This window comes from Macrotis lagotis, chromosome 1, assembly GCF_037893015.1.
Source record: "Macrotis lagotis isolate mMagLag1 chromosome 1, bilby.v1.9.chrom.fasta, whole genome shotgun sequence".
NCBI lineage: Eukaryota > Metazoa > Chordata > Mammalia > Peramelemorphia > Peramelidae > Macrotis > Macrotis lagotis.
The window spans coordinates 933,772,090-933,797,113 of record NC_133658.1 but is presented as its reverse complement, the minus strand read 5'-3'; the positions used below and the strand labels follow the sequence as shown (position 1 = coordinate 933,797,113).

The 25,024-nt window shown below is 51.4% G+C and overlaps 2 protein-coding genes and 1 pseudogene across 4 annotated transcripts in view; 1 reads left to right on the top strand and 2 right to left on the bottom strand.

Moving 5' to 3' along the window:
* Positions 1-316: 316 nt before the first annotated feature.
* Positions 317-20,902, top strand: ZNF446 (zinc finger protein 446). 3 transcript variants are annotated; one of them, XM_074220186.1, is made up of 7 exons: positions 317-369; positions 1,414-1,863; positions 2,143-2,332; positions 2,629-2,702; positions 6,933-7,017; positions 17,615-17,734; positions 18,128-20,899. In XM_074220186.1, the coding sequence occupies exons 2-7, from the start codon at positions 1,516-1,518 to the stop codon at positions 18,871-18,873; spliced, it is 1,563 nt and encodes a 520-aa protein (XP_074076287.1). In that variant the 5' UTR covers positions 317-369; positions 1,414-1,515; the 3' UTR covers positions 18,874-20,899. The 3 variants fall into 3 exon arrangements, with proteins under 3 accessions (XP_074076287.1, XP_074076286.1, XP_074076285.1); XM_074220184.1 differs by lacking the exon at positions 317-369 and adding an exon at positions 533-952 and having other exon boundaries at positions 18,128-20,898; XM_074220185.1 differs by lacking the exons at positions 317-369; positions 17,615-17,734 and adding an exon at positions 530-952 and having other exon boundaries at positions 18,128-20,902.
* A 29-nt stretch (positions 20,903-20,931) lies between these two features.
* LOC141510763 (solute carrier family 2, facilitated glucose transporter member 5 pseudogene) lies at positions 20,932-23,440 on the bottom strand (annotated as a pseudogene).
* Positions 23,441-23,771: 331 nt separating this feature from the next.
* Positions 23,772-25,024, bottom strand: part of LOC141510747 (uncharacterized) — a 33,597-nt gene continuing 32,344 nt past the window's right edge. The window contains 1 exon segment of the mRNA XM_074220273.1: positions 23,772-23,797. Within this exon segment, the coding sequence (XP_074076374.1) occupies positions 23,772-23,797 (26 nt within the window).

Below are 25,024 nucleotides of genomic sequence, written 5' to 3'. Positions count from 1 at the left end.
CGTGGTCCGCAGGTGATGGGAGGGGTCGGAGCGGGGCCCCCGAGGAGGGCGGGCGTGGAGGCGGGGCCTTTCCGCCGGGTGCGTTCTGGGGCGCTGCTGGCTGGCTCCGGGGACCCGCGGGGTGGGGGTGAGGACGGGGCCGCGGTCGCCTTGCTTCCCGGAAGGCACCGCTGGGGACGCCTTGCGGTAGTCATGGCTACGCGGGGGGCGGGGCGGACGCGCCGGCGGTTTCCATGGAGCCGGCCGGAGGAGGAGAACCGCGGGCTCTGATTGGCTGATAGCTCCCGTGCGTCCCGCCCACCCCTGAGCCGCGAGCGTGGGCGCACATGCGCAGTGGGAGCTCCCTCCCTCCAGGCCCCCACGTATCTGGTGAGTGCGCGGTGTGCGGGCTGCGGCCTCCGGGCGCCCAGGGCCGGCTGGGGGCGGCCGGCACCTGCCCTCCGGCCCGGCCGGGTCCGCCGAGAGCCCTCGGCAGCCCGCTGCGGCCTAGGGAAACGGGCTCCGCAGCGGTGGGGGTGTGCGTGGGGGGAGGGAGTGGCGTGGTGCCTTCTGGGAAACGTAGTCTGTGGCCCGCTCTGGGCCCCGCTTTCGTCCGCGCAGGCGCGGTTGCGCGCGCAGCTCGGCCCGCCTTTCGGGAAGTGTAGGCCGGTGCAGGCCGGGAGGGGGGCGGGGAGACCCCCCGAGACCTGGAGACCCCGGACCCCGAGAGCACGCGCTGGCAGCGGGCAGCTGAGGCGCCGCAGGCCCCCCGAGGGGCCTGAACCGGAAACAGGCCGAGGAAGGCCCCGGCCCCCTCCCCGCAGCGTCCCCCCTTTCTGTGAGCCGGGAGGAAGCGCGCCCCTCGGAGGCCGCCGCCGTGGGGCCCATGTCCCTGGGAGCCCCCTCCAGAGGCCCCCCACGGGCTCCCGCCCCCGGGGAGCGGGGGGACCGCGCCTACGCCCACCAGGGCCTGGTGAGTGCCCCCTGCCCGCTTCCCTGCGCGGGGCCCTCCCCCTCCGTGCCCAGGCCGCAGCGGGGGGCCCGGGCCGGACCCCTGCGCCCTCCCTCCGCCGGACAGCGCGCCCCATGCAGCCCCCTAGTCTCCCCCGGGGGTCTCCCCCATCCCCTGGCTCCGTCACCCGCCCCGTGCCGCCCCTTCCCCTCCCACTGCCCCAAGCGGGAGGGGGGCTGCCAGCTGGCCCAGGCCTCCCAGGTGGCCCCCCGACACAGAAGGATTGTTGGGGGGAATCAGGCCACCCCACCTACTTCTGCCCCCGGGGGCTCTCCGTGAAGGGACAGGTGGGGTTCCTCAGGGAACGTTGAGGAGGTTGGATGGCAGCCCCCCACCCCGCCAGCTGGCGGGCAGACTGGCAGCGGGAGGCAGGGCCAGACCTCTCCTCCACGACCCTGTTGTCTTCCCGTTCCCTCCTTCAGCGGCCTTGGGAGGAGAGAGAGGCCAGGGGCCCGAAGTTCAGGGGGCCCTGCAGAGCGGAGCCCCGCGAGAGTGTACCGAAGCCGGCCACGCCAGGCCCGGGGATGGGACCCCAGCCGGAGAAGGAGGCGGCCCGGGGCCGGGCCTCGGGCCCGCAGGGGGACCCCGCCAGCCCGGAGGCCTCCCGCCAACGCTTCCGGAGGTTCCGCTACCAGGAGGCCGCCGGGCCCCGGGAGGCCCTGAGTCGCCTCCGGGAGCTCTGTGATCTCTGGCTCCGACCGGAGGTCAGCCCCAAAGAGCGGATCCTGGAGCTGCTGGTGCTGGAGCAGTTCCTCAACATCCTCCCCATGGAGATCCAGGCCTGGGTGCGCATGCAGGGTCCCCAGAGCGCTGAAGAAGTGGTGGTGCTGATGGAAGGCTTGCACAGGAACCCTGCCAGGCTGATGCAGTGGGTGAGGCTGGGTGGTGGGTGACATTGGGCAAAGCTGGGGGGGGGGGGCAGGTGAGACTGTGGGTGAGGACAGGATGTGGGGCTGGGGTTGCAGATTGGGGAAAGCAGGGTGGGGTTCAGGGTGGACAGGACCCCCTCCTCCTATGCTCTCCTTAGGTCTACAAAGGGGGAAGCTTTGGGTCCAACCCCCACAATGCCCATGGAAGCTCTGGCCAAGGGGGAAGCCGTGGCTGGATGCCCCAGCGAGGCTTAGGGCTCTGCCCATCTCCCAATTGCTCAGATCATGGGCCGTATCCTGAGACAGGAAGGACTTGTGGCGAAGATTGAGCCCCTGGGCCTCCAGGTGGGCACCAAGGGCCTCCTGAGCAAAGTCCCAAAGGAGAAGGAGCCATCACTGAAACCCCCAGTGGACACCCAAGAGGAGGCAGGCCAAGAGGTCAAGGAGGAGCCCAGTGGGCCTCACAGAATGAGTATGTGGTAGAGGGGCTAGGGCTGGGGGTAGTAGATTGACCTTTAGAGGGGAAGATCTAGAGGTGGGGGAGGAGGAGGGAGGAGCCCAGGCCAACTGAGGCAGGGGCTAGGCTGAGCAGGTTCACTCTCCATCCTTTGTCATGGCAGGAGCAGGAGGAAGGCTCCCGGGTTCTATGCCCTTAGGAGTAGATGGACAAGCTGGGCTGGGCCCCCTCTTGCTTGCCCCTGGAGCCATCCAGGCAGGGCACGTGGGGAGGCCTCAGGCCATGCCTTGAACCTCCCATCTCCTCCCCAGCTTCCCCCACTCCCCAGGATGGGAATGGCCCCCAGCCCGAGCCAGCAGCCTCCTTCCTGCCTTCAGGATACCAGGTGAGCTCTGCTAGGTGACTCCGTCTCTGTTGGTGGGCAGGGCCCTGGGCACAGCCCTTCCCTCCCTCTCTCCTTCCCTTCCACTCCACTCAGAATCTGAACTCCAGTTCTCCCCCTATCACCTCTCCTGGTAATCGAGGCTTCAGGGTAGGCCAAGGAAAGTCTCTGCCTCTGGTCTGGCTGACTTGTGGTGGTGCACCTGAGAGGAGCCATAGAAGGATAGGAGAGACCCAGGGAATGGGCCTTGGGATTCTGGACCAGTGATCTGTCCTGGGGCCTCAGAGGAGGCCCATGAGTGTCCTCTGACCCAGCTTCCAGGTCACTGCTGCCATTTCTGAGCCGGGGGTCACTGGCCACAGTTTGTGCCTCAGTTTCCTGGGAGTGGAGAGGGCAACCCCACAGCTGATAGATATGGGAATGACCATTTTCAGGAGCCCTGGGTCCACTCAGTGATAGGATTAGTGATTAGTGATAGTGATTAGAGGGGGGACTGGATGGAAGCTTGGAGGTCAGTTGTTGGGAGGAGGAGCATGGAGATGGAGGTTGGAGCAGGGGAGGAGGACTTGGGAGGCCGACAATGCATTGGGCAGAGGGTGACAGAGTCACTTACACAAGTGACTGAATGAAGGCTGGATTGGAGGGGGAGAAGTCCCCCAACAGTGGTTGCCATCCAGATGTGAGGTGATGAGGGTCTGCTCTGGGGTAGGGGCTGGGTCAGAAGACAGATGCAGCAGAGGTAAGGTGGACAGGCCATGGAGCTTCAAGGGGGTCGGGTGAGGGAGAGTGAGGAGTCCAGGGGGACTGCAGGAGGATGGGGGAGGTAGAAGGAGAGATGATGAGTTAGACTTTGGGCCTCCTCTCCCAACATGGGAGATACGGGATCAGAGGGCAGCAGGGTGTGGCCTGCACAGTCTCTGGGAGAGGTTAAGATCTCCAACTGAAGGGGTACAGAGGGAGAAGGAAAGGGGGCCCAGGACCAAACCCAGAGGAACCCCCAGGATTGGAGGGTGGATCTGAAGGAGATCCAGACACAGAGCTATCAGAGGAGCAAGGAGGAGGGGGAGGGCCAGGAGAGAAGTGTGACTCCAGAACCTAGAGGGAAGAGAGGATCCAGGAAAGAGTGACTGGCAGTGTCCAAGGCTGCAGAGCTGTGAGAAGAGGCCATTGGCTTTGACCTCTACGAGACCCTAGTCATTTGAAGGGGCAGAATGGGTGGAATGAGGAGGGGTGAGGGAGATGGAGAAGGGAAGGTGAAGGCTTTGGGGTTGAGCTACAAGGGGCAGAGGAGATTCAGGACAGCAGAAGTGGTGGGGATGGAGGATACGTGGGCATGTTTGTAGTCTATGAGTGAGAGATGAAAGATGGGGGAGAGATGGGAGAGGCAATCTGCTCAGGGGAGATGGGGAAGAAGGAGGGGACAGAAGACACCTGAACAATGGGAGGAGACAGAGCTCCTGGCAAATGGCCTCCATTTTTTTTATGAACAGGCAGGGTCTTGGCTGAGAAAGGGAGGGAGGGGATGTTGGGGAGAGATGTGGATGGGGGAGGCAGAGCAGGAGTGACCAGCAGTCGTGAGGGCCCAGTGGGGGGTGTTGCATGAACTTATGGTGGACCCCCGTGTGGGGGAGTATAGGCACTAAATGGTGGGAGGCTGAGGCTTGGGGTCCATGACTGGGGTTTTGGAAAGAGGTGGAGGGATTCATGAGAGAAGCACAGGGTGGAGGTGAGCTGGTTCACCAAGGGGTCCAGATGGGGCAAAGAGGAGGCAGAGGGTGGGTGGGGGGGTGAATAAAGAGCCCTCATGTGAAGGGAGCCAGAGGGGGAGGGGAGAAGCCACAGGTTATGGAGGGATTAGGGGATTTCAGTGTTCTAGGCATGGAGCTGAGCAACCTTGGAGGGGCTACATTTGTGGGGGAGGGCAAGATTCAGGGGTGACCGTCTTGTGTGTGGCTGAAGAATTGAGAAACTCAGAGGTTTGGGAGTAAATATGTATGTTGAAGTTCCCTGGTATGCAGGTAAGATTTCTGTAAGGGGTCAAGGTCACTGAGGAAGGAAGGGTTGTGTCCAGGGGTCTGCAGACTGACCGGGTGGCAGATATCACAGCAGGAATCACAAAGGAGCCATGCAGGAAGGGGAAGAAGCCAGAGGCTCCTGGTGAATCTGGAGGGGGGAACTAGCTCTGATGCCACCAGCGCTGTCCAGGGAGGCCAGGGAACTGGGTCTCGGGGAGCTCACAAAAGTGGAAAAGCCTGGATGACTACTTGTTACATTTGGAGAAGAGCAAGGACAGCCACCAAGGCCCTGCTGACTGGCCGGAGGAGGGGGTGCCCACTGAGGAAGGTCCTGGGCACATTCCCATTGTCATTTTATGCCAAAGGGTCTAATGGACAGAAAACTGTCCTTGGGCCCAGGAAGACCTGGACTAAGCCCTGCCTCTGACATGAAGGTCATTTCTCTTGACTATGTGACCCTGGGCAAGTCACTGCTGCTTTTGGTGCTGGGTCAGGGGCTCAGACTAGTGACAGACAGGGACAGAGGCAAGGTCGGGGTCCAGGGCAACCACGGCTCAAGATTCTGCTCTCCAGTAGTGCTGCCCTGCCCTTTACCTCGGCATCTCCATTGGTGCCCTGTGGGGGTGCGGCCACAGGTCCAGAAAAGGCAGAGCACCCACTGGTGTATGTTGTGAGCCAGTCCTTCAAATCCCTCCATGTAGACTGAGAGAGCTGAAGAACTGGAGAAGGCTTCCAATTCCTGGAGCCTCAGTTTCCTTGGAGGTCCCCTGAGTCTGAGTTGTGGTAGGGGGTGAGTGGGAGCTGCCGGTATCTGTCCAGATGTCAACAGACCAGAGCTGACACCAGGCTGGTGTCCTTGGGACCAATGGAAAAGACAGATGGTGGAGAAGCCTCTGAACATGGGTCTGAGAGGGAAGAAAGGCTGCAGGGGCCATCAGACCAGTGCTCAGTCACCCCAGTGCCCACCACACAGACGGCTTCCAGTCACCTAATGAAGTGACCAATGAAGACTCATGGAGGGGTCTCATCTGGGGGCGTGGTGGGCACAGGCAGTACCGTGGATGGATGGGAACTCGTGATGGGAAGAGCCTGCATCCCGACAAGGGTTGAAGCAATGCTGGCAATGGAGGCAGATCCAGAAGGGGTGTTCTCCTGGGCAGGGCAGTGAACTATTTAAGGGGCTAAGAGAGTGATAGCAGGACAGTCTGACTGGTCTCTCCTGAGCCTCTTGGATACTGCCAGCTGGACCCAGTCCAAAATGAACAGCTTTCTCTCTCCCTCAGTCCTAGAAACACCCTCCTCAAACACAAAGCCTTTCCTGCCCTTTCCACTGCCTTGGTTGAACCACCTTGTGTTTACATTTATTCCCTTTGTGCTGCTCCCCCCTTTAGACCCCTTCTGAGGAATAATTGGTGCATTCCTTGGATGCACTGCTAGGGGACCAGAGTGGCTCATGAGAAATGTTTATTGCTGATTGGTAAATGGAGATCAGTGTCGACGGAGGCCAGAAAGAGAAGTTGAATCTGGACTGAGATGGTCTTCCAGAGCTAACGAGAGGGAGTCCCAGGCTTAGACTGTTGGCAGCAGCGGGGGGGTGGGGTTGCTGTGAGACGAGAGAAGTGGGGCTGGAGGCCAGAGGTGGAGCAGAAATGGCAAGATTTAGCAGTAGATTGGATCTTAGCTTGGGGAGGAGTCTGAACCCCTGGAGTGGGTGGAGAAGAGGACCCAGGGTACCCTTGCCAGATACCCATGGAGCTAAGGAAATGAAGAGGGAGTAGTAACTGTGACCTCGGCAGAGCTTGGCCCCTTGTCTGGCCCATGGCAGGGGGAGGGAGGTTAATCAGGGCTGTATGAAGGACACAGGAGAAGGTGCTTCTTGGCTGCTGCTTCCCCAGGGCCCCTCAGGAAGGTGGTCTCATTCCCCTCAGTCTCGTGGGGGCCTCTGGGGTCCCCTGGGCTATGCAGTGGCTTGTGATCCTTTCCTCCATGGTGGTCCTCAGCTTTCTCAGTCCCTCTGGTTGGCCATCCATTTGACCGAAGGCTCTTGAAATGCAGAAGCTGCAGACCCAACGAATTGTAGAATTGGGATTGTAGAAACCAGGCTCTGACCCCAGGACTGCCATCTTCTCTGTAATTGGGCCTGGGCAAGTCTCAATCCTCCTTCCTAGTCCCCCAGGCCCCATACTAGGCAGCCTCTGATCCAGGGATGTTTCCCCAGGAGGAGTGGGGCCTGCTGGACCCCTCCCAGAAGGAGCTGTACTGGGACGTCATGCTGGAGAAATACGGCAGTGTGGTCTCCCTGGGTAAGGACAAGTCTTCCTCTTTGGGCTGGGTATGGATGGATCATCCAAAGGCTGGGAGGTGTGAGAGCAGATTGGTGGGAGGTCTGCAAACTGGAGCTTGCTGAAAAATGAAGCCAGGGGCTGCAGAGACCCCATGTGATGGGGCCAAGAGAGGAGAGTTGCAGCAGGGTCTTCAGCAAGAATCACAAACTTGTGGCATGGGGAGACCAGGGGCAGCCATGGTGGGCTGGAACCAGGCCTCAGGATTCCCCAACTTGGAACTACGTGCAATGTTGGGCACCTTTGTGGAGAGAAAAGCTCAGATAGCCTTTACTGCTGAGCCAGGAGGAGACTGGGTATGTGATACTTGCTTGTCTCTCCAGCTCCACTTGGGTGGGTCAATGAGTGTGTCTGGGGTGTAGCCCCTCCCCCCCCAGGGCTTGGGTCCTGCTGGGCCAGACCTGCCGGCCTGGGGGGGTGGGTCAGTGTCTCTTGGAGAAGTGGCATGACAGGCTGGCTCCTTTTGCCAACAGCCATCCTTTGGTTCACATAGCTCTGTGGGGCTTGCCCAAGAGCGCCACCATCACATGGGGGTGGGTTAGAGTGTGTGGGTGGAGGAGCAGCCTTCCCTGGAGGTCCTTTAGCATGGCCAGATGACCCCTGCCATAGAAGTTGCCTTGGAGATGCTGATTCATGGAGGAGTGATCAAGTGGGTCAGAGATTGGCTCAGGGTGCCCTGCGGTAAGCAAGGTTAGCTTCCTCTTGGAGAGGGGTGTGAGGGGCATGGCGTGTTCTGCAGATCTCACTGCTTGTGGGGTTTTAGCTTTCCATCCACACTTTGTGGTCACAGAACCCATCTAAGATGGCAGGGAGCTTTCCTGAGCCAAGCAGAAATCTTCCAGATTTGTCCCTCTCCTCCCTTGGACCAAGGTCTTCTACCGTGTAAGACTTAGGAGACCCCAGTTTTGAGGAGTACCTTGAGGACAGTGTCCTCTGGTACTGAACTCCAGGAAGAATGACTAGCAACTGAGGAACAATTTATCATTTCCTCTGACCTTTCCGTCAGATGGTGACTTAGCAGTGTGGTCACCACTATCCTCTTTCCCAAAGATGACTTTGATCCAGTGGCAGTTCTACCCATGAAGTTCTGAGAGAGAGGAAGACTTCTGTCTTCTCCCTGTGACTCCTCTAGATTCCCTGAAATAGTGCCAGCCTCCCCCTCACACCCCCACCCACGCCCCAGGGCTCAAGTTGAGTTGACTTGGTGGGGATGCTCTGGGTTTCTCACTCTTAGAGGATGGTATGTTGGGAAACGGGTTCTTGGGCACCATGCCCATGTGGATGGATAGTAGCAGCAAATTCTGGCCCCAGTCTTGTATATGGTCCCAAGGACTAATCTTACTTAATGGAGAGAGATTGGTCTCCACTAGGTTAATCTGGAGAAGAGATTGGGGCAGACACAATGAGGACAATGACAGTTTGTTCAAGGCTCAGAAGGGCAGTCATTTGGAAGTCGGATCACATCGTTCTGCAGAACCATTGGGGGCAGCAGTTAGAGCTGTGAGGAAGAGGCTGGCCCCAAGTAGAAAAGGCTGCCTCAGCATCCTGAGGACCCCACTGAGTGTCTTACGTGAGGGATGAGCAGAGAGCAGTAGCATACTGGATAGGTGGGACTCCCATGTCCTTGACCCCAAATGCTATGGCAGATTTGGCCTCTCCACTGAAAGGATCTTAGGAGGTCTCAGCTGCACCTTCCACAGGTCATGTGGTGTGCATTGTCCATTATTCCTCAATTCCTCCAGCACCAGCCTCTGCTATCATGGTGATTTAGCCATGGCTAAATCATTAATGAAGAAAAAAGGCAGCTAAGTGGTTCAATGGGTAGAGCACCAGCCATGGAGTCAGGAGGATCAGAGTTCAAATGTTGGATATTGGGCAAGTCACTTGCTCGAAAACAATGCCATCTCCAGTTAACCCAATTCCTATCTGGCCAATGGAGCCAGATGGCTCTGGAGAAGAAAGTGAGACTGGTGACTTAGCCCAGCACCCCTTCACTCAAATCCAATTCATGTGCTTGTCATGGCATCACTTCCCTGATGTTATGGTGGTCTTTGAGAATGAAGGACAACGATGAAAGTAAGAATCCTGTCATTCATTATCTCATAGGGACTTCAGGAGTGGAGACTCACAACTCAGGATTTCTGACTTCTTGTCTCACCCTCTCTTTTCTGGCGGAGTGGTGGTGAGCAGAGTTAGCATCTGTTCCCCTATCCCTTTCTCATTGAGCAGTTCTGTGCACTAATAAATGTTTGTTAATTGACTGACTGGTCAGATCTCCCTTCTTAGATGATCCTGAAACGACTTGGATCTAATTACAAAGTTTTTTTTGGTCGATCAAATGTAGTTCATTTTATTTTTTGTGATATTTAGTCCTCGCTATGTCTAGTGTGCCCAACTCTTCTGAAGACAGAATACCTGGTGTCTTGGCAGGTGGCTCCCAGGAGCAGATTACTCTTTGGTACTCATTTCTCAATGCCCAATGACTTTATTTCCAATGCTTCTCCCTCCTGTGCCCTCAAGACAGATAATTCATTAGGGACAGAGGAGCTCATCCAAATTTTCATAACATTTCTTGGTCTTATGCTCTTTTGGTCCTTATGAAATGAAGACCTTTCCCTGGAGCCCCTACTTCTGCCTTCACCGCTTGGAGAACCTGTGAGTTCTAGCTTTCTTTTAGTTCCTGGTTTTACTTGTAAGGAGAAAGTCAGGCTTGCCATGCATCCAGTCTGTCAGTCCTCATCTCAATTGAGACAAGGAATGTATGGTTAAAAGACTTTATTCGAAACCCAAATGTGGGTTCCTTGAACCCACAGGTCCTCTTTAGAAAAATATGAACTAGCAAAGTTATCAACAGACTCCCGACATTTCCCTACACAAAAGAAAAACACCATTAGAAGCTGATTATTTTAAACTTGGTTTTAAAATAATCTGTGTTTAATTTTAAAAAGTGGTACAAACATTCCCCTACTATGCTGTAGCCTTTTAGAAACCCTGTTTTTAAATGCTTTGTGGAACCTCAGCTCTCCTTTGTTTCATCCCTGTCACCTTCTTAATGATGGCCCAGGTGACCTCTGGACGGGGCCCTTCTCTTTTGGTCCCACTTTCTCCCTCAGTCTCTGGCCTAGACTCTCATCTTCTGAGACATCTTAGAAGTAGGCATTGCATCAGTGCCTGCTGATGAGGTATGAGATATTAGGTATCACCCTCATATCTTTTCTTCAACCCTTTGACTTTGATCTCTCTTGGCCCCTTTTCTTGATGATGTCACTTCCTGGTACCTCTGTCCACAAAGCTGCCCAGCAGTCCTAAATAATGGATTTGAAGCATCCTTCTCAGCCTGGCACTTGGCAGGCTGTCATTGCCACCATTCTAATTTTACTTACTTCCTGTCATCCATATACCGAACCATGTACATGTTTAACTGGTTGTTGTCTGTGAGTGCTGGGCCATCTCACACCTCCTGGCCTTCATTGAAGCTGTGCCTCACAACTGGTGTGCCTACCCCCCTCTTCTCTACCCTCAACTTTTTCCTGACTTAGAAGTCTCTTGAGAGCAGAGGAGTCTTTACTTTTGTCTTTGTCTCTTCTGCACTAAGCATATGGGAAGTGTTTCATGAATGTTGACTGAAATTACTGTTGAATAATGTTGAATACTCTTTGAGCAGGTATAGGGAGGTCTAAAAAATGAAAGTTGTGGTTATTGTATGGTGGTCAGGTGGGACTGAGGCTTAGATCAGGTGCATGGTTGGAAGAATGGATGGAACATTTATTGGGAACTAACTGACCCCATGGAGAGGGGACTGTACTTGGAGACAGAAAGACCTGAGTTCAAATCTGTCCTCAGGTACTCACTAGCTGTGTGAGACCTTAGGCAAGTAACTGAACCTCTGTCTACCTCAGTTACCTCAACTGTAGAATAGGAAAAACGACATCCTCTTCCTAGGGTTATTGGAGATCAAATGAGATCATATTTGCCCAGTGTTTTGCATGCTATAGGTATATTGTATATTGTGTACAAGTAGGCGCACAGTAAATGCTTATTTCCATGCTTTATTAAATTCCTCTTATTTGCCAGGCACTTTATCAAGTCCCTGGTCTCAAGGAGCTCACAGTCTAATAGAGGGAAGGGGGAACATCACAATCCAACAATTATCTTGTACAAGCCAGCTGGGAAGTTGTGTGTTGGAATGAAGGGAAATCTGGAAAGGCTTCTCCCAGAAGGTGGTGTTTTAGCTGGGCCTGGCAGAAAGCCACGTAAGTCAGAGGGGTGGAGATGAAGAGGGAGAGCATGCCAAACATGAAGGATAAACAGCCAGAGAGAATGCCTGGAATTGGGAAGACTCAGGTAGGCCCTTAAATAGTAGGAAATGAACCAGGAGAGGGGAGCAATCTGTTGGAAGAGGTGGGATAGAAGACAATCACCTGAGCAGGTGGAAGTTCAGCTTTGATCAGGAGTTGGACCACCTCATCTTGGGAGATGGGGGAAGGAGGAGAGAGGGGCAGAAGGAACCTTAATGATAATAGGAGAGGAAACTCATGGTGAACAGCCTCAGTTTCTTTTATAAATTATGAAGCAGAGTGTTGATATAGTGGGAGGAAGGAGTTTTGGAAGAAATGCTGGGGGGGGGGTAAGAGAATGAGCAGATGAGAGTAGAATTACCTGGCAGCAGTGAGGGCTTAGTGGGTATATGGAACATCGGTTCTTGAAGAAGACCAAAATGACATCACTATGTTAGAGATGAATTAGAGTATGTCTGACTGATAGAGCTATGACAGCTAGGGATCTTCTATCACAGGTGGGGCACAAATTGTCCATTTGAGCACCTGGTGCATCTCATTTTCCTTTGAGCTACTTCAGTCCTGTCTTCCTCATAAAGCTCAGTCCCTTCTCTGATGAGGGTACATCGTACTGGACTGTCCTGTGCCAGTGTCTCCCATGATGCCCAATCAATTCCAAAATTCTTTTTTTTTAAATTTTTATTTGAAGCAATGGGGTTAAGTGACTTGCCTGAGGTCACACAACTAGGTAATTATTAAGTGTCTGAGGCTCGATTTGAACTCAGGTCCTCCTGACTTCAGAGCTGGTCCTCTATCCACTACACCACCTAACTGCCCCCAGTTCCAAAATTCTTAAGAGAGACCTTCAGAGAGTCGTGGTATCACTTCTTCTGACCCCATTGTGAGCGCTTGCCCTGTGTGAGTTCTACATAAAATAAGTCTTTTTTTGCCAAGAGTATATCAGCCCATCATAGTTGCACTCTCTGAAGTAATGGTGAAATGCTCTGCAGTTTAGCTAGAAAGGTCCTCAGTATCTGGAATCTTCTGCCAGGTGACCTTCAGAATCTTCCTAAGACAATTTAAATGGAAGCAATCCAGTTTCCTGATGGCACTGGTAGACTGTCCAGGTTTCACAGGCTATAGTAATAAGGTCAGTACAACAGCACTGAGACCTTCAGTTTGGAGGTCAGTCTAATAATTCTTCTCTCCTACACTTTCTTCTGGAGCCTCCCAAACACTGAGCTAGCTCTGGCAATGCATGTGTCAACCTCATTGTCAATGTGAACCTCCTTGGAAAAGTCCCTGCCAAGGTAAGAGAACTTGTCCACAATATCCAAAACTGTTGCTGTAGTCATGGTTCTACATAAGGATAGTGTGGTACTCACTGATGGAGTACCCATCTCAGCTTCAGAGGCTGCATTGAGGCACAATCGTCTACAAAAGCAAGGCCATGCACCAACACTCCTTCCACTTTGGTCTTGCTTGCAGCCTTTTCAACTTGAAGAATTTGCTATTAATGCAGTAGCTGACCTTGAGACCATGTTCATCCTCAGTGAAGGCATTTGAGAACATGGCTGAAAACATACTAAAAGGCATGGGAACAAGGCTACAACCTTGCTTCACTCTACAGGTGACTGGGAAATCGAGAGAATCATCCACCTTCCAGAACCCAGGCAGGCACGCCATCATGGAACTTATGTATAATACTGATGAACTTCTCCAGGCAACAAAATTTTGACATAATTTTCCATAAGCTCTCATGACTGATGGTATCAAAGAATTTGGTCAGATCTACAAATGTTGATATGCAGCAGACCTTGGTTCTGTTCCTGGCATTTCTCCTGGAGTAGCTGGGTAACAAACACTATATCAACTGTTCCTCAACCCTTTCTGGAGCCACACTGGCTCTCAGGAAGATGACCATCTTCCAGGTGAAAGATCAGTCTATCTCTGGCAAGAATCTTACCGGCAAGGAATAAAAGAGAAAAAAACACCCCTGTGATTGTCTATTCCCTTTACCCTTATAGAGGCAGGCTTGAACCTCCTCTTGCCATATAACATGGAAATTTTCAGTCAGTGTTTTGTGTTTTTTGTTTTGTTTTTTTTTTTTTGCAAGACAATAGGGTTAAATGGTTTGCCCAAGGTCCCCTTGTAGATCTTAGCTGGAATAGAATCAGCACCAGGTGCCTTGCCATATGAAGGGATCCTAATAGCATTCAAAACCTTCTTCATTTGGAACTTCAGCTATAAAGGGATCGACTCCAATCTAAGGTAAATGGTCAGTGACTTCAGCATTAATTGATGATGGTCTATTGAGAAAACTATATAAGTGTTAAGCCCATCTCTCTACAATCGTGACCTTATCACTAATTGATTTGGCTCCATCAGCACTGAGTAGTTGAGAATGCACCATATGGCTTTGACCTGTAAATAGCCTTCAGGACATCATAAAAGTTCTTTATATAAAACTGAATTTCATCTTCCTTCTTACTGAATCAAGAATCCTGCATCTTTCTAAACTTTGCTTTTAATAGAATTAAATTCTGCCTTCTTAGAAATGGATGAACTATCCTACTGGTAAACCCTGTGGAGTTCTCGTTTCTTATTTAGCAGCTTCTGTAATTCCCCATTATTTTCATCAAAGCCCTCTTGATGTTTGAGTTTTCTGGCCCAGATGAGCAAACACAGTGCTGTACTCCAGACCTCTGAAAGCTGCCCACTCATTTTCTGTTCCACTGTTGCCAACTGTTTATTGCTTCAGTTTTCCCTCCAAGTCAGCAACTTGGACTGTTTCTGCTTGGAGAACCACTCTAATCTCTTGACATTAATTCATTTGGGGTCTTTTTGCCTTGGGGCCACCACTCAGGGTAAATGTGAGTATTTATCTTGGAGAGGATGAGTCTGTGATCTATCTAACATTGCACCATACTTTGCCTTTGTCATTCTTATAGCCTGTTTGTGTCATCTCCTTATAATCACATCTTTACTATTAGATAGCAAATTTGTGGTGAAGGTGCATCCAGAAAGTTTTATTGTGTGTTTGTGATGAGGAGGTCATGAGACACACAAGTCCTCAGTAGTTGGTGATCATTGCTGTGGCATTTCCAACTCCATTTCTCCCAAGGACTCCCTGCCACGTCTGGTACTCTGAGCCTATTCTAGCATTAAAGTCACACAGAATTATAGGCTTGTCCTCTTTTGGTACAATGATGGTAAGGGTCCCCAGGTCTTCATAAAGTTTTTCTTTAAGTTCATCAGGGTTTGTCATGGTGGGAGCCCAGGCACTGATGATGATAGTGTGCTGTTTTCCTGGAAGTGGCAATCTCATTGTCACAAGCCTATCATGCCCTCCTTTGGGGAGGCATTCAAACTTGTTGACTAGATTAATTTTTATTGCAAAACTTGCCCCAGATTCAAGGCATTCCCCCTTCACTGGGGCCATTCTAGAAAAACGTGTCTCCAGCTGACTTCAGGAAGCTGGCCTTCATTTGCCAGCCTTGTTTCACTCAGGGCTGCTATTTGGATATGATATCTGCTGAGTTCACTTGCAACAAGAGCTATTCATCTTTCAGGTCTATTGGATCTTGTGTTTTCTGTGAATGTGCACACATTCCATGCTCTGATGGTGAGTGAAATCATCTTTGAAGAATTTTTTGTACATTTTTTGTGTTTTGTGTAGGTGGAATCCCTGCCTGCCATGGTAATCAGGCCAGGGCTGGGTAAGCAGACAATTTTTAGGGCACCTTTTCTAGCCCATTCCTCATACCAGGAAGGGAGCAGTGCAATCCTTAGAAGGGTTCTCAATCACTTAGGGGGCTACTGAATCCTACTGCTCCTTTCAGTGGGGAAATGACCCTATGACCTGGGCTGCCCATGTACAAGGTTGTGACTACAACTCCTATTGTATCCACACCTGCTGCTTCCTCACTTGTCTGTTGCCACAGGACTTTGAGACAGGAATGGTTAAATGGTATGTGTGAAGTCTTTTGATTCAAGCATAGACTGGATTTAAGTGAAGCAGACTTCAATGTACAACCAAAGCTCTAAGTGCTCCACAGCCCCTATTTCAGTTGCCTTCATGGCCATTGGAACAAGCTGTTCTCATCCACCCATTCTATCGAGGAAACCTTCACATGCTTGGGGTAGACATCCCCCTAGCTTACTGAAGGATTTTAGACCCCTCAGTTTCCTTCAGCTTGGTTTATTCTGTTTGCCAAAATATTTTACCAGGGTATGGCCCCTGGGCATGCTACAGCTTCTTGGAGTCATAGGGGGGAATTAGATGGATGGAAAGCAGGCCTTAGATCAGAGGTACTGGTCCTTCTTGAACACATCCTATTTTGCCCTGGTGTGTCACATAAAAATTATAGTCAACAGTAAGAATGTGATTTCCTCCACCATCATGTATGTATGCATGAAGATGGATGGTGTTAGTGATCCTAGTCTCAGACATGGGATACGTGATTAGGGCTATGTTGAGGTTGAGGGAATCATGAGAGAAAGACAGGGTAGAGTTGAGCTGGTTCACCAAGAGCTCCAGAAGGGGAGAAGAGGAGGGAGTGGCTAGTGCAGGGGAGACCCTTGGGGGTAGACTGAGAAGGTAAGGAATTGGTGGTCTTGGTGAGAATGAAGAGTAGTTATGTAAGGGGAACCAGAGGGAGAGGGAGAAGCCAAGTGGTTATAGTGGGATAAGAGAATTTAAGATTCTGTATTTGTAGGTGATGGCATGGTCCAGGGGTGACCATCTTTTTGTGTGGCTGGGGTGGGTGGAGATGAGCTGGTTGAGGAACTAAGAGGTGTGGGTATCTGAGGGAAAGTTAATGTTTGTATATTGAAGTCCCTTGGTATGAGGGCAGGATTTGGGGAGGAAGAGCTGTGTCAGGGTAGTGAACTCATGGAAGAAGGAAGGAAGGAAGGGATGAGTCCAGGGATCTGTAGGTTCTTGTATGGTAGATGTGAACAATATGAACCACAAAGAATTACTGAGTGTTGGAGGAAGGAAAATCTGGAAGCAATGGGGGAGCAAAGATGGTTCCAGTTTCCCACTGCTTTCTCCCCCCACATCCCACCCTGCTCCCTCCACCACATTGATGAGCTAAGGAGAGTGAGGGCAGGGGTAGCTGACACTGAATGAAGCAGCAGCTAGGGAAACTGGGTCACTAGGGAGCCAGTTCTCAGCAAATGAATGAATGAATGAATGAATGAATGAAACATTTCTTTGGAGCTTCCTCTGTGCATGTGGGCATATCTTTGTGTGTCATTGTGCGTCTGTGTGGTACAGGGCCTGCGCACAAGTAGGTCATTACCTGGGCTGGGCAGATCCCGGATTCAGCCAAGGTCTGGGGAGCCTGTGTAGCTGGAGAGGAGCCTCAGGTGGCAGCCTGGGGATATGTCCACCTGGGAGACAGGTCAGAGGTTGAAGAAGTGGGGGAAAAGGCCAGGAGGAACCTGTACAGTGGCAGCAGGCATTTCTCAGAGGTATCTTCTCCAGAGTTTGACCCTGAGATGCCTGGGGGAGGAGGGGCCCCTGCTTTGAGCAAGTGCCCATCATCTTTGACTTGGTACCTCTGATGTGACAATCCCTGTGCTAAGCAGGCATGGGGACACAGAAAGAGGTGAGCATAGCTTTGGGGCCCCAATCCTCCCCTCTCCTCCCTCCCCTCCCCCCAGGCTGTGCCTTTGGCGGCCTTTCTCATCACCCCATTGCAGTCTAGGCCACAAAAATCCCAGGCTGCTCTCTCCTCATTTCTTGGGCCTGGGGGCATTTTGCCATCCTTCCTGCTAGCTCCTTCAGCCCTTCCTCCAGCTGGTTGCTCACCCATCCATCCTTGGGCCCCTTTTCTGGTCTCCATGCTGGAAGGCTTCAGACTCTCATCCTTGTGCTCCCTAGAAGATGAAGAACCCTTTGATAGTCTCTGGACTCCCTGACATACCGCAGGGTGCTTCATGATACAGGAGCATCTTTAACACTCAATTGAGTTCTGATCCTCCCCCTTCACCCCGACCTGGAGCAGGCCAGGGGAGGGGGGCAGGTGGGATAGAGGGGACCCTGATACAACTGGAAGCCCCCAGGGCTGACCCCTTTCCAAGGTGAAGGTGATGGTAGTCCATAGCGACTGGCATCTTGTTCAAAGGAGGCTCAGCTTTGGGTCCTGGACACCCTGGTCCAAACCCCTTCTTACTAGCTGTGCCATTCTCCTCCATGGTCCTTTGATTATTGTTAATTGTCATTCATTCCTGTGACTGCTGTTGAAGAGCTGACCGACTCCTCTCTGTGACAGGGATCTCTGCCCCCAAACCAGACGCCAAGGCCCAGAAGGAGCATGGGGAGGAGCCCTGGGGACCGACTCTGTGTGCAGCAGCTGAGGACAAGGCCAGGCTCAGAGGCATAGGCCCCCCAGGTGGGCCTGAGAAAGGCTTCAGAGATGGGAACCTTGCGGAAGTGGTGGCTGGAGTCAGGAGGGCCACATACTGCCCTGCTCTGCCCCTCCAACCCCACCTCCACCTCCTTGTCCCCACTAAGGCAAAGGCAACCCCTGAGCTTGGCTGGATGGCTTGGACTCTCTAGTGGAGGTGCCAGCAGTGGGCGCTCCTTCCAGGAGCTCACCATCTGGCTCCCCGACCCCTGACAGGATACTTTTCCCAGTTTACTGAATCTTTTAGAGGGGAAGGGGCAGTTCTGTCATCGCACTGATCCCCAGGCCTACATTCCCTCTTCCCTTTTGTTGGGGTGTGGGGTAGGACAAGTCATCAATGAGCACAGACCTGTCCCTAAAGCCTTTCTCTTTGGCTAGGCGGCAGGAGCCAGAACCACAAGGAATGCCTTTCCAGGGATGGTGCCAGGCCCCAGGCGTCTCAGCACCTGCAACAAGTCCAGGGAGATGGCTCATGTCCAGGTTCCGGGCAAGGCCTTTGGACTCTGACAGACCCAGGAAGTCCTGGAAGGAAAAGAAAGGCCCCCTCGGTGGCCTGGGAAAGTCCTCCAGGCAGAGCCAGCCGTGGGGGTCTCCTCCCCGGGGGAGTAGCTCAGCAGGTTCCCCCGGAGCAGGCCTCCCTGTGGATGGAGAGGGACAAAGGCTACTTTCCCCAAGGCCCGATGAACACCCTGCCAGCCACAAGAGAGAAACCCTACGTTTGTGACGAGTGTGGCAAAGGCTTTGACTGGAAGTCCGTGTTTGTCATTCACCAGAGATCCCACACGGGCCCAGCCGCTGGCCAACTCGAGGAGAGGAGGGAGCCCCGAGACCCGAAGGCCAAACCAAGGCTGGCCCCGGGAGAGAGGCCCTACCGATGCAGCGAGTGTGGGAAAGGCTTCCGAGAACTGGCCATGCTGCGCAGCCATCGCCGAAGCCACACAGGCGAGAAAAGCTACCAATGCCAAGAATGTGGCAAGGCATTCAACTGGAAGTCCCAGCTGGTCATTCACAAGAAGGCTCATGTGGGTGAGAAGCAGCACACGTGTGGGGAGTGTGGGGAGAGCTTTGACTGGAAGTCCCAGCTGGTCATTCACAAGAAGGCACACCGGAGGGACACTCTGTAGGCAAAGGATGATTGGGGTGTCCACAAGGGCAGCCGTGGCCCCCAGTTGCCACTCACTCCTGCCGGGACTCTACTTCGGAACTGCCGGTAGCCAGACCTGGCCACCTGGAACCAGATGAGCCAGTGAGGCCGGCCCTCTTCCCAGACTCTTTAGCCATAGTGCCCAAGGGGAAGAGGGGTCCTAGGCTTTCCCAGACCTTCCCTGCCCTGCCTCCAGAGACACTAATCACTAATCTAGGACTAGGTAATAAACTCCAGTGACATCTTGAAACTTGTGTATCTCATTTCTCAAGCTTTCCTCTCCTCTTCCCCACCCCCAAGCTTCCCATTTCAGAACCACAATCCCAGTATTGGGGAGCACAAGTGGGCCTAATCTGATGAACCACATCATCAAGTCTGGATGACAGAGGGAGCCTGCAGTGGAGACATGGGAAGGGAAGGAGATAGGCCCAGCCCCACAGCCCTCCACACCCCCAGAGGCCTTAGCCCAGCAGAGGGCCCCACAACAGACCCTCTTCCCCTATCCCCAGCAAGCTGTCCTGTGCATGGTCTGCTGTAGACATTTGTGTCATATGAGAACACATATGTGTTCACTGTGTATCAAATGTCAACAAATACAAGCATGTTGAGGGACAGAAGAAAATCTCAGATCGGTGTTTTCAAAGGCACAGTTAGTTTGAAAACTGTCTGTTGGTATCTACCTCCAAATTTCTGCTGGCCTTGGCTGCTTTTCAAAAGGCTTCCATGGGGATGGCTATCCATCTATCCAGTGGATAGAGCACTGGCCCTGGAGTCAGGAGTACCTGGGTTCAAATCTGGCCTCAGACACTTAATAATTACCTAGCTATGTGGCCTTGGGCAAGCCACTTAACCCCATTGCCTTGCAAAAACTTTAAAAAAAGGCTTCCATGTTTCTTTCCCCTTCCCCCTTTCCTTCCTTTCTCCCTTCCTTTCTTCCCTTTTCTCCTTTCTTTTTTCTTTGCCTTCCTTTCCCCCCCTCTTCCCTTTCTTTTCTTTTCCTTTTCCCCTTCTTTTCCTTTTCTTATCACTATCAAGTAGCCCAATTTTCCTCCAACTCTCTCTCTCTCTCTCTCTCTCTCTCTCTCTCTCTCTCTCACACACACACACACACACACACACACACACACGACACAAGTCAATGAAGAAATATCACCTAGAGAGACATCTGCTTTCCTTGTCTTGGCCTCCTCCATTCCATTCCTTCCCTGGGAGAGCTTTGGTAGTATGCAGGGTATCTCTCATTCTCCTGACTCTTCTCCTATCCCTCCTGCATTCTCTTTTGTCAGGACATCATCACCCACAGACCACCCATCCTGACACATGTCTTGCCACTAGACTCCTGCCTCACTCAAATCCAACCCACTTGTGAGTTAAGACATCCCCCTCCTGATATCATTGGTCCTCTGAGAATGAAGGTCAAACAGCAGCCACAGATACACACTTGGTTTTACATTTTATTCTCTGTTTCATAGAGACATGTGTGGGCACCACAACATCATGTCTAAATTTGCTGAGAATACTCTGCATATCATCCATTCCTTCTCTTCCTTCTGTGAACCTTTCCTGTCTGTGTATCACCTCTGCGTTTTCTGACTAATATGTGCCTTCTCGCCTTTTCTATGAATGATAGACCCCTTCTTTCCATTTTCATATCATCTGTCCTAGCTTCCCAAGAGATCACCTTCATCCAATCTCCCCTCTCCAGGTGGCCCACCACACAGCAAACAAATTTCTAAATCAAATGACATCATCACTTATTAAAAAATTTTAGTAGGTACTTCCCTTTGAATTGTCTTTCTTGACAAAGATTGAAGATTAGCATTAAAATGGTGATGATATGGGACAAAGGATGCAGGTGGAGAGGTCAGCCCTGGTCAGGAGTCAGGCCATCTTATGGGATACAGAGGGGAAGGAAGAGGGGGCTTAAGGCACATGAATGATAGATGAAGAAGAGGGGAGGAGAGGGAGCCCCTGGTGAATGACCTTAACTTTTTCTGCAAAATAGAAGGGAAGATCTCAAATGAGAGAGTGGGGCGGGGGGAGGGAAGTGATGGCAGGTCTGGAGAGGGTTGAGGAGGTTTGGGAGAGTGAGCTGATGAGGGGGCTACAGTAAGATTGCCTGGCAGCAGTGAAGGCCTAGTGGAGGCTGTGTAGCATAAATTCGTAACAGACAGACGGAATGTGATTTTCTCCACCTTCATTTGGAGGGTTGTAGACAACAACTATCAGAATCTTGATTGGGTGCAGATATAAGGTGAATGAACTTCAGAGAAGAAGTCAGTGAGCAATGATTCTAGGAGGAGGGGCTGCATGTGATCATGGGGAGCAAGAATTCTGGCTCTCCCCCTTGGACTAGTGCCTGTGGAGAACTATGGAGAGCACTAAGAGGAGGGACTGAGAAGAAAACGATTTCAGACAAAAGCAAGTCTATTCTCCGTAGAACAGTCAACACACATGCGATGAAGTGTTGCTCTCTGCCAAGCACAGCTGGCCAAAGACAGTCCCTGCCTTCACAGGGGAACCACATGCCAATGATTGAATACAAATAGGGTATAGATGGAGTGCATTGGAGTCAATCACTAAAGGGAAGACAGTCACATTGAGAGGCATCAGGAAAGGCTTCTGATTTAAGGTTGAATTTTAATGGGGACTTGAGAAAAACCAGGAAGCAAAGATGAGGGGGGGGGAGGCATTCCAGGCTTAGGACACTTGTCAGTAGAAATATCCCAGATTTGGAAGATGTGCCTTGTGTCAAAAGACTATTAGGAAATATCTTTTTTTTTAAATGATTCAGTCTCTTTAATGAGTACATAGCAGAAATTAGAGTTCTCCTTAACAAATACCATTTAAGATTAGAGTTCTTGAGCCTTTCTCCATTCTCCCACTTAGCTGAACTCTCCTCAACCATCTATTTGTCTTGGTGCATTTGTGTTTCTTATGTGTTATTTTCCAAGGATGATGTTTCCAGGGCAGAATGTGACAGGAAGGAAGAAACTGATTCAGCAAGATTAGCCTGAAGGTCCCCAAACTTTGCTCGTCATCTCTCCAAGGTGATAGTTTTCAGTATAAAAGTCCATATGATGAGAAGTCAAAAAGGAGCTGCTGCTCAAGTTAGACTGGGACTATCCAGATCTTTCTATGGGTCCAAGGCACAGCTGCTCCTCAGTTTGCTAGGTGTCTGGAGTCTCAGGCCACAGTTTGGACAAGACCTATTCATGTTTCCAGATAGACCCAATTCTAAGTTGATAAGTGTGGGCCAGGCACTACTAGAGAGAAACGGAAGGCTTGAAATCCCATAGTTGCTCTTTTTTCTGCCTTAACTTAATAACCTTATTAATCTTGGTAAAAATCTGCTTGCATTAATGTCTTAATCTTGATCTCTGGGCTGATGAAGTATGTAGAAACTTTAGTGAGGAGACAGGCCACACAAAAAAATAATGAAGCTGTAAGGCATCCAGATCCTCCTGAATGAAGGGAAAGTTCAGCCCCACAGTGAGCTGGAGAACCAATAGACAGTGCCTCTGACCATAATGCAAGTGGATGGGATGACTGCAGGAAGATTTCAATGATAATGAATGACACTGGGCCCAATGGAATGACCTACAATACAGGAAAACACACATGCAATGTTTATAGGAAGGTGTCCTATAGTGAGAGGATGACTGTTAACAATAGGCAGTAAACACTGAAGTCAATCAAATAAGCAGCCTCCTCCCTGAAAGCTCCATAGCGATCACAGCTAAGAAAGTTGTCACCACGTTGACTGTGCCCATCCCTATTGTGACATCCTGGACATCATAGTTGCTCACTCATGCCTCCCTGCATGTCTGGTCGGTATGGTAGATGGCATTGACTTGGGAGAGTGGCTGTTCAGCCATTAAGACAATAATAGAAATGAGCTGCCAGTTGAGGGACCTTGTGGTAAGGAGTTTTGGCACAGACTGCCTGCAGCCTTCTCCTCTATCTTGGCCTCAACATTATCAAAGCTTCTCAGTTTCTTTAAAGCTTTTCTTTAAAGCTTATTTCCATTCTGAATTCAAGGTGTTCTGGGAACTCACTGTGAAGAAGAGCAGCAAGGGAAGTTGCATTGCTGTGGAAATCCCGGTCAGCCTAAGGAGAACTGACCCTCCTCCATCTCTTACAAGGATGTTTTCTCCAAGACTTTTAACCCATAGCTGCTAGTAACCTTACTGTGTGTTATTGTGTTCTTGAGAACAAGCTCAAACCTGAAATGAGGTTGAGAGAGTGAGAGAGATGGAAAGAAGGGGTGACTCCCTTTCCCAGATGAGGATTTTGATAGTTATTACATGAGTCACATATGAATTACCTGATGGGAACCCCAAAACACAAACTTGAGTAGACCCTGAATAAGAATGTTCTTGAAGGATTTTGGGGAATACAAAATTCCATCAGCAGTACTAGAAAGTTACTAGGAGCAGAATGATATTTTGGGTTCAGAGTCTCTACTTAGATTTAAACAGTATTGTAATTAATACATTTCCCAAAATTTAATAACTAACCTGAAACAACCAGGAGGCCAATGTCATTAGGCCCATTTCAGGAGTGAAAAGCTTAGAAAGGTCAGAGGGCAAGTTATGAAGGGCTTTGAATGCTAGACAAAGCATTTTAAATTTGATTATGGAGATGATAGGGAGCCACAGGAGTTTGTTGAATAGAAGAGTGACAGTATCAGAACCTCAATGGAGGAAAACTACTTTGGTAGAGGAATGGAGGATGGATTGGAGTGAGGAGAGTCCATAGGTAGGCATATCTCCCAGTTATTATTGCAGTAATTCAGGCATGAAGTACTGAGGGCCTGCAATGGGGGGGGGTTGCTGAGGTGGGGGGGGATATTGAAGACATGCTGGAGAGGTGAAATCAACTAAAGACATTGCAGACTGAAACTGACAGAGAGGAAACCGATCAGAGATGCGGGAGGTGAAATGGACCAGAGATGGGGGGGGTGAAATGGACCAGAGATGCGGGAGGTGAAATGGACCAGAGATGGGGGGGGGTGAAATGGACCAGAGATGCGGGAGGTGAAATGGACCAGAGATGAGGGAGATGAAATGGACCAGAGATGCGGGAGAGTGAAATGGACCAGAGATGTAGCAGAGGTGAAATGAACCAGAGATGCGGAGGTGAAATGAACTAGAGATGAGGGAGATGAAATGGACCAGAGATGCGGGAGATGAAATGGACCAGAGATGGGGGAGATGAAATGGACCAGAGATGCAGGAACAGAGATGCGGGAGGTGAAATGGACCAGAGATGTAGCAGAGGTGAAATGGACCAGAGATGTGGGAGGTGAAATGAACCAGAGATGGGGGAGGTGAAATGGACCAGAGATGAGGGAGATGAAATGGACCAGAGATGCGGGAGATTGAAATGGACCAGAGATGCGGGAGGTGAAATGGACCAGAGATGAGGGAGATGAAATGGACCAGAGATGCGGGAGAGTGAAATGGACCAGAGATGTAGCAGAGGTGAAATGAACCAGAGATGCGGAGGTGAAATGAACTAGAGATGAGGGAGATGAAATGGACCAGAGATGGGGGAGGTGAAATGGACCAGAGATGAGGGAGATGAAATGGACCAGAGATGCAGGAGATTGAAATGGACCAGAGATGCGGGAGGTGAAATGGACCAGAGATGAGGGAGATGAAATGGACCAGAGATGCGGGAGAGTGAAATGGACCAGAGATGTAGCAGAGGTGAAATGAACCAGAGATGCGGAGGTGAAATGAACTAGAGATGAGGGAGATGAAATGGACCAGAGATGCGGGAGGTGAAATGGACCAGAGATGCGGGAGGTGAAATGGACCAGAGATGCGGGAGAGTGAAATGGACCAGAGATGTAGCAGAGGTGAAATGAACCAGAGATGCGGAGGTGAAATGAACTAGAGATGAGGGAGATGAAATGGACCAGAGATGCGGGAGGTGAAATGGACCAGAGATGCGGGAGGTGAAATGAACCAGAGATGGGGGAGGTGAAATGGACCAGAGATGCAGGAGAGTGAAATGGACCAGAGATGCGGGAGATTGAAATGGACCAGAGATGCGGGAGGTGAAATGGACCAGAGATGGGGGAGATGAAATGGACCAGAGATGCGGGAGGTGAAATGGACCAG